Here is a 12,945-nt window from a genome sequence, read left to right on the forward strand (position 1 = left end):
GGCGTCAGGGCCATTCTCAAACACATGTGAAGGTGCTCATTGGTGAGCCTGGATCGATATTTGCTTTTAATAACGTTCACTGTGGAGAAAGCTGCCTCACAGTTGTATGTGGAGCCAAACATGGTAAAGATTTACAAGGCTACTTTCCTCAGACCTGGGAAAGCGGTCTCTGGGACCATTTGAAGCCAGAAAGTGGTAGGATCAGTTTTTCCAAAATGCTCTTTCAGGGCCATATCTGCTTGGAGATCGATCAGTTGCATCTGAAGAGGCCCAGCATTTTCCCACTTGAAGAGCAATGTGACTTCCTTTGAGAACTCCCTGACATCTGTGATGAGGAATGGGTTCTGAATGAAGAGGGTGAGCTGCTGTCCAAGTCTGAAGCTGTCAAAACGCTTGCTGAAGTTTACAATCAGCTTGTCAACAAAGTCAACAAAAGAAGACACATCTCTCTCACCCTGAACCTGTTCCTTCACAGTTGGAAAGTGTGCACAGTCTGCCAGCAGGTCTTCCCTAAACAACACAAGTTTCCTCTGAAAGGAGCGGACAGCTGTCATCAGATCACAAACTGAATTGTCCTTGCCCTGTAGCTTTAAATTCAGTTCATTCAGGTGTGAAGTGATATCAACCAAAAAAGCCACAATATCCATCTTCTTGTCATCCTCCAAAAAGAAAGAAAATGTTGTTGCCTTCTGGCTCTTCAGCTGTGCCAAGAAAGCTGCGATTTCCCCTCAGATGGACCAAAAGCGCTCCAACACCCTACCTTTGCTGAGCCATCTTACATTGTTGTGTAGCAGAAGGTCATCAGCATTTGCATCAACTTCTCTGAGAAATTCCCTGAGCATGCGATGCTAATGGGAAGAGGAAGCTCTTAGAAAGTTTATCATTCTCATCATTGTGTTCATCACCTCAGCATACTCGTCTGACAGGGTGGAGCACAGGACTGACTGGTGAATTATGCAATGGTAAGAGATGAGTTGAGGATTGTCATCTTTCATTCTTGCCACAGCTCCTCTTTCTCTCCCTACCATGGCAGGGGCTCCATCTGTGGTTATTGAAACCACTTGCTTCAGCTCTATTGCCCTCTTTTTTAACATCTCCTTTATGGCCAGGTAGATGTCCTCTCCTCTCGTACTGGTCTGAAGGGGTCACACCTAACAGGTCTTCACAGAACTCTTCCTTGTCCTTGTTGAAGAACCTCACAAAAACTAACAGCTGAGCATTGTCAGACACATCAGTGAACTCATCTACAGCTAAGCCTATGCATGGTGCCTTGTGAATTGCTTCATCCAGCTGAGCTAGCACGTCATGGGTTAATATTCCTGTTTTCTTTGTGGCTGATGATGCTGACATAGGTATTTGCTTGATTTTTACACACATGTCTTCTTTTTGTTTTCCATCAAATAAGATTTCAGCTACCGCACTCATGCACTCCTTGACAACCCCTCCATCAGTAAATGTTTTTTTATGTTTGCCCAAAATCCAAGCAACTTTAAGGGAACATTCGTTAGCACGTTGTTGGGCAGTGAATGAATGTGTTAGGATTCTGCTGGATCGATCATATTGGGCTTTTAGATTGTTTATTTTCTGTGCCCTCAGTGCAGATTTAAGTGGGTATGTTTGGTCAAAAGATTTCTGCTTTGTCTCATAGTAGCGCTTCATATTGCCGCTTTTAATAATCGCGACAGTCTCTGAACATATGAGACATACCCATTTATAATTATTGCTACATGTGTGACTGCATCATATGATAACTATTCATTAATAATATTGATAGTTCATCGTCTAGCTGACTACGTCTTGTATTATTATTATTATTTTTTATTTTTTCTAAAATCCTGTCAAACGTGCACAAACTACTAGCTACTACTAAATATTGTAGAAACATAATTTTCTGTAAAGTTGCTTTGTAACGATTTGTATTGTAAAAAGCGCTATACAAATAAACTTGAAAAATACCGGTTTTGAACTGCCCGTGGGAAGAATGAACATGTAAGAATCTGTCCATTCTTGATTAAAAGCTCTATTTTCGCTGTCCACTTTTCTTTTTTTAGAGCACGCCATGTGAAACGTTGTCTCTCATTCGTCTCGTCTCTCCTTGTGTGTGTGTGTGTGTGTCTGTGTCTCTCTCGCTGTCTGACTCGAGTAGTATCACATGACATGATTTACAACGCATGCTTTTGGTCTGTGAGTTTCCTGGGCCGCGCTAAACCAGTACCATAGATGCTAGAAAAGCTGCGCGGGTTAAAATAGAAACGCTCCGACAAAAGTCAATAATTCTAAATAATTTATGGGTTATTGGTCTGGGTCCGGACAGAACAGCGGTTGGGTCTGGATCCGGACCGCGGTCCGCCTATTAGTGACCTCTGCCCTAGAGGATGCAGTGTCTCGTTCCCTACTCAGGGAACCAAGATTCATAACCTGAGAGGTTTTATATAATCTTTGAGAAAGGTTTTCTGTAATTCTCTCCGAGGCAGATTTATTAATTATAACCAAGTATCTAATACCTGTTGAACCTGTGTCCCAGATATACATGAGTCATCTAACTGATGATCATTACTTCACTTTTAAAGAGATTGAGTGATAAACCTGAGCCTCTCCAAGCACAGACTGTATTCAACTGTTCTGTCTGAGCCTGACCTCTATGGGATGTCTTGCTCATCTGATGTCTGCATTCCGTGCTCTCCGAATGCTGACAGCTTGCTTGCTCAACACAACCCAGTGTTACAATATACCATCATTCCAGGCAATTAGAGATGAGGCTGCTAAATTATGTTTGGCTGCCTTGACAACCATTCACAACATTCCTTGCATTACATTGACAAAGGTCATAGTTGATATCTTGATCATGTTTTTTTCCAAGCACCTTTTAACAATTCCAAACGACATCAATCTTAACTACTATTAAGCTTGCATTTAATCATTTATAATTGATATAAAATTATTCATGAAGACTGGAAGTGAAAAAATGTCTTCTATTCAGGTGTGCAGATTTTCTTTTCTCGTCACAGATACAGCAGATCAGTGCGAGAGTGACACACATATATACTACACACATCGACACTGGGCTGTGTTCTGTTCAGGGTAGATCATCACCAAGTGTCCTCTTTTGTCAGGGTTCCTGGATCAACAATGGACTGTGTTCTATTCAGAGATCATCACTAGTGTCATGGTTTGTCACAGTTCCTGGATTGACACTGGGCTTTGTTCTATTCAGAGGAGATCATCACTAGTGTCCTTGTTTGTCACGGTTCCTGGATCGATCCTGGACTGTGTTCTATTCAGAGGAGTTCATCAATAGTATTCTTGTTTGTCACGGTTCCTGGATCGACATTAGGCTGTGTTCTATTCAGAGGAGATCATCACTAGTGTTCTTGTTTGTCACGGTTCCTGGATCGACAGTGGGCTGTGTTCTATTCAGTTCTATTCAGAGGAGATCATCACTAGTGTCCTTGTTTGTCACGGTTCCTGGATCGACACTGGGCTGTGTTCTGTTCAGAGGAGATCATCACTAGTGTCCTTGTTTGTCATGATTCTTGGATCGACACTGGACTTTGTTCTATTCGGAGATCATCACTAGTGTCCTTGTTTGTCACGGTTCCTGGAATGACACTGGACTGTGTTCTATTCAAAGGAGATCATCACTAGTGTCCTTGTTTGTCATGGTTCCTGGATCAGCACTGGGATGTGTTCTGTTCAGAGGAGATCCATCACTAGTGTCCTTGTTTTGTCACGGTTCCTGGATCGACACTGGGCTGTGTTCTATTCAGAGCAGATCATAACTAGTGTCCTGGTTTACATCGACACTGGGCTATGTTCTATTCAGTTATATTCAGAGGAGTTCATCACTAGTGTCCTTGTTTGTCACAGTTCCTGGATTGGCACTGGGCTGTGTTCTGTTCAGAGGAGATCATCACTAGTGTCCTTGTTTTTCACGATTCTTGGATCGACACTGGACTTTGTTCTATTCAGAGATCATCACTAGTGTCCTTGTTTGTCATGGTTTTTGGGTCAGCACTGGGATGTTGTGTTCAGAGGAGATCCATCACTAGTGTCCTTGTTTTGTCACGGTTCCTGGATCGGCACTGGGCTGTGTTCTATTTAGATCAGATCATCACTAGTGTCATTGTTTACATCGACACTGGGCTTTGTTCTATTCAGTTCTATTCAGAAGAGATCATCACTAGTGTCCTTGTTTGTCACGGTTCCTGGATCGACACTGGGCTGTGTTCTATTCAGGGGAGATCATCACTAGTTTCTTTGTTTGTCAGAGGAGATCATCACTAGTGTCTTTGTTTGTCAGAGGAGATCATCACTAGTGTTCTTGTTTGTCACGGTTCCTGGATCGACAGTGGGCTGTGTTCTATTCAGGGGAGATCATCACTAGTTTCTTTGTTTGTCAGAGGAGATCATCACTAGTGTTCTTGTTTGTCACGGTTCCTGGATCGACAGTGGGCTGTGTTCTATTCAGTTCTATTCAGAGGAGATCATCACTAGTGTCCTTGTTTGTCACGGTTCCTGGATCGACACTGGGCTGTGTTCTGTTCAGAGGAGATCATCACTAGTGTCCTTGTTTGTCATGATTCTTGGATCGACACTGGACTTTGTTCTATTCGGAGATCATCACTAGTGTCCTTGTTTGTCACGGTTCCTGGAATGACACTGGACTGTGTTCTATTCAAAGGAGATCATCACTAGTGTCCTTGTTTGTCATGGTTCCTGGATCAGCACTGGGATGTGTTCTGTTCAGAGGAGATCCATCACTAGTGTCCTTGTTTTGTCACGGTTCCTGGATCGACACTGGGCTGTGTTCTATTCAGAGCAGATCATAACTAGTGTCCTGGTTTACATCGACACTGGGCTATGTTCTATTCAGTTATATTCAGAGGAGTTCATCACTAGTGTCCTTGTTTGTCACAGTTCCGGGATTGACACTGGGCTGTGTTCTGTTCAGAGGAGATCATCACTAGTGTCCTTGTTTTCACGATTCTTGGATCGACACTGGACTTTGTTCTATTCAGAGATCATCACTAGTGTCCTTGTTTGTCATGGTTCCTGGGTCAGCACTGGGATGTTGTGTTCAGAGGAGATCCATCACTAGTGTCCTTGTTTTGTCACGGTTCCTGGATCGGCACTGGGCTGTGTTCTATTCAGAGCAGATCATCACTAGTGTCCTTGTTTACATCGACACTGGGCTTTGTTCTATTCAGTTCTATTCAGAAGAGATCATTACTAGTGTCCTTGTTTGTCACGGTTCCTGGATCGACACTGGGCTGTGTTCTATTCAGGGGAGATCATCACTAGTTTCTTTGTTTGTCAGAGGAGATCATCACGAGTGTCTTTGTTCGCATCGACACTCAGCTGTATTTTATTCAGAGGAGATCATCACTAGTGTCCTTGTTTGTCATGGTTCCTGGAACGACACCGGGCTGTGTTCTTTCAGAGGAGATTATGACTAGTGTCCTTGTTTGTCATGATTCTTGGATTGACACTGGACTTTGTTCTATTCAGAGATCATCACTAGTGTCCTTGTTTGTCACGGTTCCTGGATCGACACTGGGCTGTGTTCTATTCAGGGGAGATTATCACTAGTTTCCTTGTTTCTCACAGTTCCTGGATCGACAATGGGCTGTGTTCTATTCAGAGGAGATCAATACTAGTGTCCTTGTTTATCACGGTTCCTGGATAGACACTGGGCTGTGCTCTGTTCAGGGGAGATCATAACCCGTGTCCTTGTTTGTCAAGGTTCCTGGATCGACACTGGGCTATGCTCTGTTCAGAGGAGATCATCACTAGTGTCCTTGTTTGTCACGGTTCCTGAATCGACACTGGGCTGTGCTATATTCAGAGGAGATCATCACTAGTGGCCTTGTTTGTCACGGTTCCTGGATCGACACTGGGCTCTTTTCTGTTCAGAAGAGAGCATCACTAGTGTCCTTGTTTGTCACAGTTCCTGGATCAACACTGGTCTGTGTTCTATTCAGGGTAGATCATTATTAGTGTTTTTGTTTGTCAAGGTTCCTGGATCAACACTGGGCTGTTTTATTCACGGGAGATCATCACTAGTGTCCTTGTTTGTCACAGTTCCTGGATCGACACTGGGCTGTGTTCTATTCAGGAGAGATCCTCACTAGTGTCCATGTTTGCATCGACACTGAGCTGTGTTCTATTCAGAGGAGATCATCACTAGTGTTCTTGTTTGTCACGATTTCTGGATCGACACTGGGCTGTGTTCTGTTCAGAGATCATCATTAGTGTCCTTGTTTGTCACGGTTCCTGGATCGACACTGGGCTGTGCTATATTCAGAGGAGATCATCAATAGTGTCCTTGTTTGTCATGGTTCCTGGATCGACACGGGGCTGTGTTCTATTCAGAGGAGATCATCACAAGTGTCCTTGTTTGTCACGGTAACTGGATCGACACTGGGCTATGTTCTGTTCAGAAGAGATCATCACTGGTGTCCTTGTTTGTCACGGTTCCTGGATCGACACTGGGCTGTGTTCTATTCAGGAGAGATCCTCAATAGTGTCCTTGTTTGCATCGACACTGAGCTGTGTTCTATTCAGAGGAGATCATCACTAGTGTTCTTGTTTGTCAAGGTTCCTGGATCGACACTGGGCTGTGGTCTGTTCAGAGGAGATCATCACTAGGGTCCTTGTTTGTCATGGTTCCTGGATCGACACTGGGCTGTGCTATATTCAGAGATCATCCCTAGTGTTCTTGTTTGTCATGGTTCCTGGATCGACACTGGGCTGTGTTCTATTCAGAGATTACCATTAGTGTCCTTGTTTGTCATGGTTCCTGGATTGACACTGGGCTGTGTTCAATTCAGAGATTATCACTAGTGTTCTTGTTTGTCATGGTTCCTGGATTGACATTGAGCTGTATTCTGTTCAGGGGAGATGATCACTAGTCTTCTTTTTTTTCATGGTTCCTGGATCGAAACTGGACTGTGTTCTAATCAGAGATCATCACTAGTGTCCTTGTTTGTCACAGTTCCTGTATCAACACTGAGCTGTGTTCTTTTCAGTAGGGTTGGATACTGAAACCCGGTGCCAATATTGCATCATTACCTATGGAACCGGTATGCACCGAACCGAATAAGAATACAGATTTAGGTGCCTCATTTCAGTACCTGTTAAATGCCTGAGTGATTGATTGAAATATTTGTCCTGGTTCTCTGAAATATATGCAAGAACCAAGGGTGACACTAGTTTTTTTTTTAGTGGGGCTATATCATTTAGCTCCATACTCTGTACACAAATTCATGATCGCCTAAGATATATGAAATATGAAAACGGCGGTGGACCTGTCTCCTTCCTGTCTCCCAGCACAATCCACAGACCAATGCGGAGCTGCTTGAGTGGACTCAAACAGAAACAGAGGACACAAGGTGTGTTTATCAATAGATTGTTAGAATATCTGGGTCTGTGCAGTTCTTTGTCATAAATACAGTTTACAAAAGGTCACGAGGGAGCAATCGGTTTCCCATATACTGTAAAGTTTTCACTCCTTTCACTTTTCATCACACCACAGTTGTTTCCTCCAGTGAAAATCTAGCCCTTAACACACATAAACGCATACTTTATACTTATTTAAATATACTTAATTTAATTATATGTAATTTATACATACTAATGTGCAAACGTCTTAGGCACATTTGTATTTTCACCCCAAATAATTGTGTTCTGCCAGTTATTTAATCTTTTGCTGTAGTGTGTAAGTAGAAAATATCAGTTTACATTTCCAAACATTCATTTTGCCATTAATTTTAATAATAATCTAGTAAGATTTTTGAATGAACAAGCAGTCTGAAAACACCAGGTGCTTCACATGGAGATCTGATCTCACCATTATCAAATCTGTCTATGATTACATGAAGAAACTCCATGAAATTGAGATGATTAAATTAAATCCAGAAGAACTGTGGTCATATCTCCAAGACACTTCAAATTCCTGGATTTACACTGGGGTGTGTTCTACTCAGAGGACATCATTACTAGTGCGCCCTAACACTTGTAAGACTGTATTCTCCACAACAGCAGCCTTGGAAAATGTATGGCTCAAAAGGTGAGAGTCATTAGGAACACACTTCTTTTGAAGACATAAACATACGTTTGTAACATCGTGATTGTCACACTTTTTCTCATCAAGGTGCCCTCGGTAGACATCACTGCACCATTTAGGACACACTGCAGGTGTCAGTCCGGCTCACAACAATATACAGGGGGCCTGTACCTTGAGCTGGATTAAATGGCTGGCAAGGTAAGTTTCAGGTTTATATTTTTTATATATATTTTAGTTCTGTAGGATCATAGGAAAGGGTGGTTCCCATTATGTAGCAATTCTGAAAGGTGAGCCCCACAATGCATGAAAACAAGTGTCTGTGTTTGTGTGTGTGTGTGTGTGTGTGTTTGTGTGTGTGCGTAGGTGTGTGTGAGTGTGTGTAGACGTACATTTCTGTAGTCCTGCTGTAATCCTGGATTCTCCTCCATGATCCACACTAGAAAACACATTCAGTCAGTAAACAAATAGCTGTTGCAGTTGCAGTTACTATACAAGGTACTCAGGGTGGTTCCTTAAGTACATGATGTGGTTGTTTTGCGGTTGATAATGTGTTCTGGGTGGTTTCTATGATGTTGCTATGCTGTTGCTAGGGTACTCAGGGTGATTGCATGGGAGCGGTAGCTCATTATCATTCAAAGAGACACGGCTCGCTGTGAACAGAGCTGTTTTTGACAAGGTAAAAAAGGTGTTGTTTTACACAACCATTGAGGAATTTGAACAAAGTATGTTGCAGACATTTCAAGAAGACCCGAAAAAATCATACCAACTTGTGGAAAATGGGCATCCGATGTCCCCTTCAAAGTTAGGGCTTTTTTGTTCCTTCTTTTACAAGTTATCATTTTGAAAATGTTTGTTTCTACAATTTATGGAAGCTCTAGGGAGGTGGCTGCAGTTTTCGTTGTGTTTTCACTGATTTCTCCTGTTTTGAGGCCATTTAGGGGTAGAGTTATTTGTTTTGTTTGCGCAGTTTAGTTAAGATTTTACTAGAAGACTAAAAGAAGAAGACGAGTGCACTTGAAATCCTAAATATATTGTTGCATCCTCTAAAAACTCCTAGACTCACCCAGAGACACTGAAAAGTTTAAACAATAAAACTTAAAACCTCTTCCTGCTCGACATACTTGAATTTATCCAGTGAGCAGTTTGGATCCTCCAGTTTTTCATAGAGTAGCTTGACTCCTGAATCTCCAGGGTGATTATAGCTTAGATCCAGCTCTCTCAAGCATGAGGGTTGTGCAGTCAGAGCTGAGGACACATAACTACATCCATCCTCTGTCACCATACAGCCAGACAACCTACAAAAACATACAGCAACAGTCCACATCACATTAGTTTGTTTGTTCTGTATATCACATTATGTGTTGTATCCTTTTTGTGTTAAACTGATTATTCAATAAAAAAAATATTGTGCACATTTATTGTTATTCTGAATTTGTCATTCAGGTCAAATGTGTAATATGCACAGAGACAGAACAGTCACTTTATGAATATGTGCAATTAGCTTGTTTGTGTACTGAAAATCTGATTGTTTTATTTTAAAGAAGACCAAGTAATGTGCTGAGGAGGTAAGAGCATAGAGACATGCTATTCACACAAGCCTTGTTCATACTAATGTGCTCATATGAGGACATTATCAGACTTCAACATTAGTTAACAGTCATATGACTGGTCAGGCTGGTTAAATGGTTGACCATATTTATTATATATAATATTCATTTTCAATTTCTGGATAATGATTTAGTTTTTTGGGGGGGCTAACAGTTATTGCCAAATGTTTTGGCAGTGATATACATTTTGTGTTTTGCAAAGTTTGCTGCTTCAGTATTTGTAGATTATTTTTCCATGTTTCTATGGTATAGTGTATAACAATGATAAGCATATTATACGTTTTAAAGGCTTTTATTAGTAAAATAAATAAATAATGGCAATCGATTATTGCACACTGATCTCGGAGTTGATAACAATTTCTGAGCTTCCTCTTGTCCACTCGCCTTTTGATGACTGACTACAGGTTCTGTATGGGACTGAGATCCATTTTTATAACAATATTGAAAATGTGCATCAGAAATGCTAATCTGTGAAACAATATAAAAGGCTATAAATAGCATATTTTTACAACAGTAAACGACCAAATTCCACATGAGATTGCAAAATGAAGTTGTTACCAACGCTTGATCGGGGTTTAAAGTGAGTTTTGAGTAAAAGTGTACTAATAATGTCACAAATTGTCTTAAGTAGCTTTATACTAATAATAGCTCTTATGCAGCTTCAACAGGTGCAGCTCTTATTCATAATGCATTTTGACATAATTCATATAAGGTCATAAGGAAATGTTTTGTTGTATTTTTATAGAAATACATTTGAAAATAGTTGGGTTAATGTATACTGGGATTGAAATGATGTGGCTTGGTAAACTCTGAAATACCAGAACATACTCAGAATTCGTGCTCTGCATTTAACCCATCCAAAGTGCACACCCACAGCAATGAACACACACACCATGAACACACACCCGGAGCAGTGGGCACCCATTCATGCTGCGGTGCCTGGGGAGCAGTTGCAGGTTCTGTGCCTTGCTCAAGGGCACCTCAGTCGTGGTATTGCAGGCCCGAAACTTGAACCCACAACCTAAGTGTTAGGAGTCAAGCTCTCTAACCACTAGGCCACAACTTCCCCACAAATTTTATAAGCCTTTTATTAACTGGTTAATGATTTAAAAGTTGGCCATCTCTTAACCTTCTTTTGTAATGATCAATTTCATACAATTCATTTTTGTAAAATACACCACACACACACACACACACACACACACACACACACACTTAATTATAAAGTTTTGAAATGCTACCAAAGGATCCAACACAGTGTTTCCTAGCAAGCCATTCATACGACTTGATTACAGTGAGGTGATCAGATAGCATGATTTTAGTCTGGTTCCTCCTAAGCCTCCAGATCTGCTCTTTGTATATTCTCCAGGCTCTTTCAATATGCTGGATGTGTACAGATGAATGTGGTTCTATATAACACCTGCTGTGGTTACCAGGGTGATGATCATACCCTAGAACCATCCAGTGGTATGTATGCAGTATGCAGTGGGCACACCACTCGTCACTGATGACAGAGGACTCAGGACTTACATGATGGGCGATCAAGGAGACAAGATGTCTTTGAGTCCTTTTTCCTCTATTCGCCAGTAACCTCAAATCATGCTTGCATTGCTAATACTCTATTTAAACACATTACCATTGCTTTACTCACTGTTACTTGCTTTAATGGCAGACGTATGTCTTTCTTTGATTGCAGGTGAGGACACGTTCGAGCTGCATTCTGTACAGTTTGAGCTGGAGGCCGTGGAGAAGCAGATTTGCGACCTGGAGGTGAGGCTGGCCCAGCTGAGAGAGTGGAGAGAAACCTCCCCGGCCCATGCTCACAAGTCCGGGGTAAATATACAGTGTGCTGCTAACCGTCCCACTACTTCTACTTGGTGTGTTTCTCTGCACAGGCCCGGTGCACCCTGGACTCGATCCACCCAGATGTCCTTCACTCCATTGTCAGGACACCACAGACCCAGGGTGCATCCACAGCGGAGGACGCTAGCCAGGCCCCGGGCAACGACTTTTATCCCTCCAGTCTTCGAGATCTCCACCCGGAACCGCTTCGCTCCCCTCCACGAGATGGAACGTGATGCTGTGATCATCGGAGATTCCACCGGCATGTCCGCGCTTGTCGATGTTTCTTCGCAGATACCCGTGATCCTGAAGTCTGACAAGAGCACCAGAGTAGCCGTGCTTCATGCCGGGGTTAACGACACCATGCTGCGGCAGACGGAGACACTGAAGAGGGACTTCTGGAGCCTGATCTAGACGGTTCGCAAGCCAATCTTCAAATAAATATTATGATGATTTTTGTTCTACCTGCTTAAATGATAAAAGTACTTGAGCTGTACAATATATTAAGACTAAAAAAATCTTGCAGATTTCCTCTCAGAACTTTTGGTTACAGTTGATAAAAACCTAATTATCAGAGATTTTAATATTCACATTGATAATACAAATTATGCATTAGGACTTGCGTTTACTGGCCTAATAAACTCTTTTGGAGTCAAGCAAAATGCCACCGGGCCCACTCATCATTTTAATCATACACTAGATTTAATTATATCGCATGGAATCAATCTTACTGATATAGATATTGTACCTCAAGTGATGATGTTACCATCCATTTCATTGTATCGTGCATGCTGCGTATAACTGATATTAACTATATGGCTCAGCGTTACAGTCTGGGAAGAACAATTGTAACAGCCACCAAATACAGATTCGCAAATAACCTGCCTGATTTATCTCAACTGCAGTATGTCCAGCTATAGACAGGCCCTAAGAACTGCCAGGGCCGAGCATATCCACAAACTCATTGAAAATAACCAAAGCAACCCAAGATTTTTATTTAGCACAGTGGCAAGATTAACAAACAACCAAATGCAACCTGATTTAAATATTCAATCAACGTTTAATAGTAATGACTTTATGGATTTCTTCACCGGTAAAATAGATAACATCAGAAATACAATAACAAATGTAGATTCTACTGTGTCTAATACGTCAGTTTCATCCATCGCACCCAAAGATAAACTGCAGTGCTTTACAAATATAGGACAGGAAGAGCTAAATAAACTTATCACTGTATCTAAACCAACAACATGTTTATTAGATCCTGTACCCACTAAATTACTGAAAGAGTTGTTACCTGTAGTAGAAGAATTGCTTCTCAACTTTATTAACTCATTGTTCAACATTATTAACTTGTCGCATTCATTTTTATTTGTCTACATATTTAATCTTCATTACAAATCTTGTTCGGTTTTATTTTGGATAATCGAA

The 12,945-nt window shown here is 41.5% G+C and overlaps 1 protein-coding gene across 1 annotated transcript in view; it reads right to left on the minus strand.

Annotated features, from left to right (window-relative positions):
* LOC132099275 (NACHT, LRR and PYD domains-containing protein 12-like) overlaps positions 1-12,945 on the minus strand; it is a 225,241-nt gene that overhangs the window by 4,260 nt on the left and 208,036 nt on the right. The window contains exons 7-8 of the mRNA XM_059505711.1: positions 9,187-9,360; positions 8,455-8,501 (exon numbers count right to left, since the gene is read on the minus strand). Of these exons, the coding sequence (XP_059361694.1) occupies positions 8,455-8,501; positions 9,187-9,360 (221 nt within the window). The remainder of the gene's footprint in view (positions 1-8,454; positions 8,502-9,186; positions 9,361-12,945) is intronic.

This window comes from Carassius carassius, chromosome 22 (genome assembly GCF_963082965.1).
Source record: "Carassius carassius chromosome 22, fCarCar2.1, whole genome shotgun sequence".
NCBI classification, from domain to species: domain Eukaryota; kingdom Metazoa; phylum Chordata; class Actinopteri; order Cypriniformes; family Cyprinidae; genus Carassius; species Carassius carassius.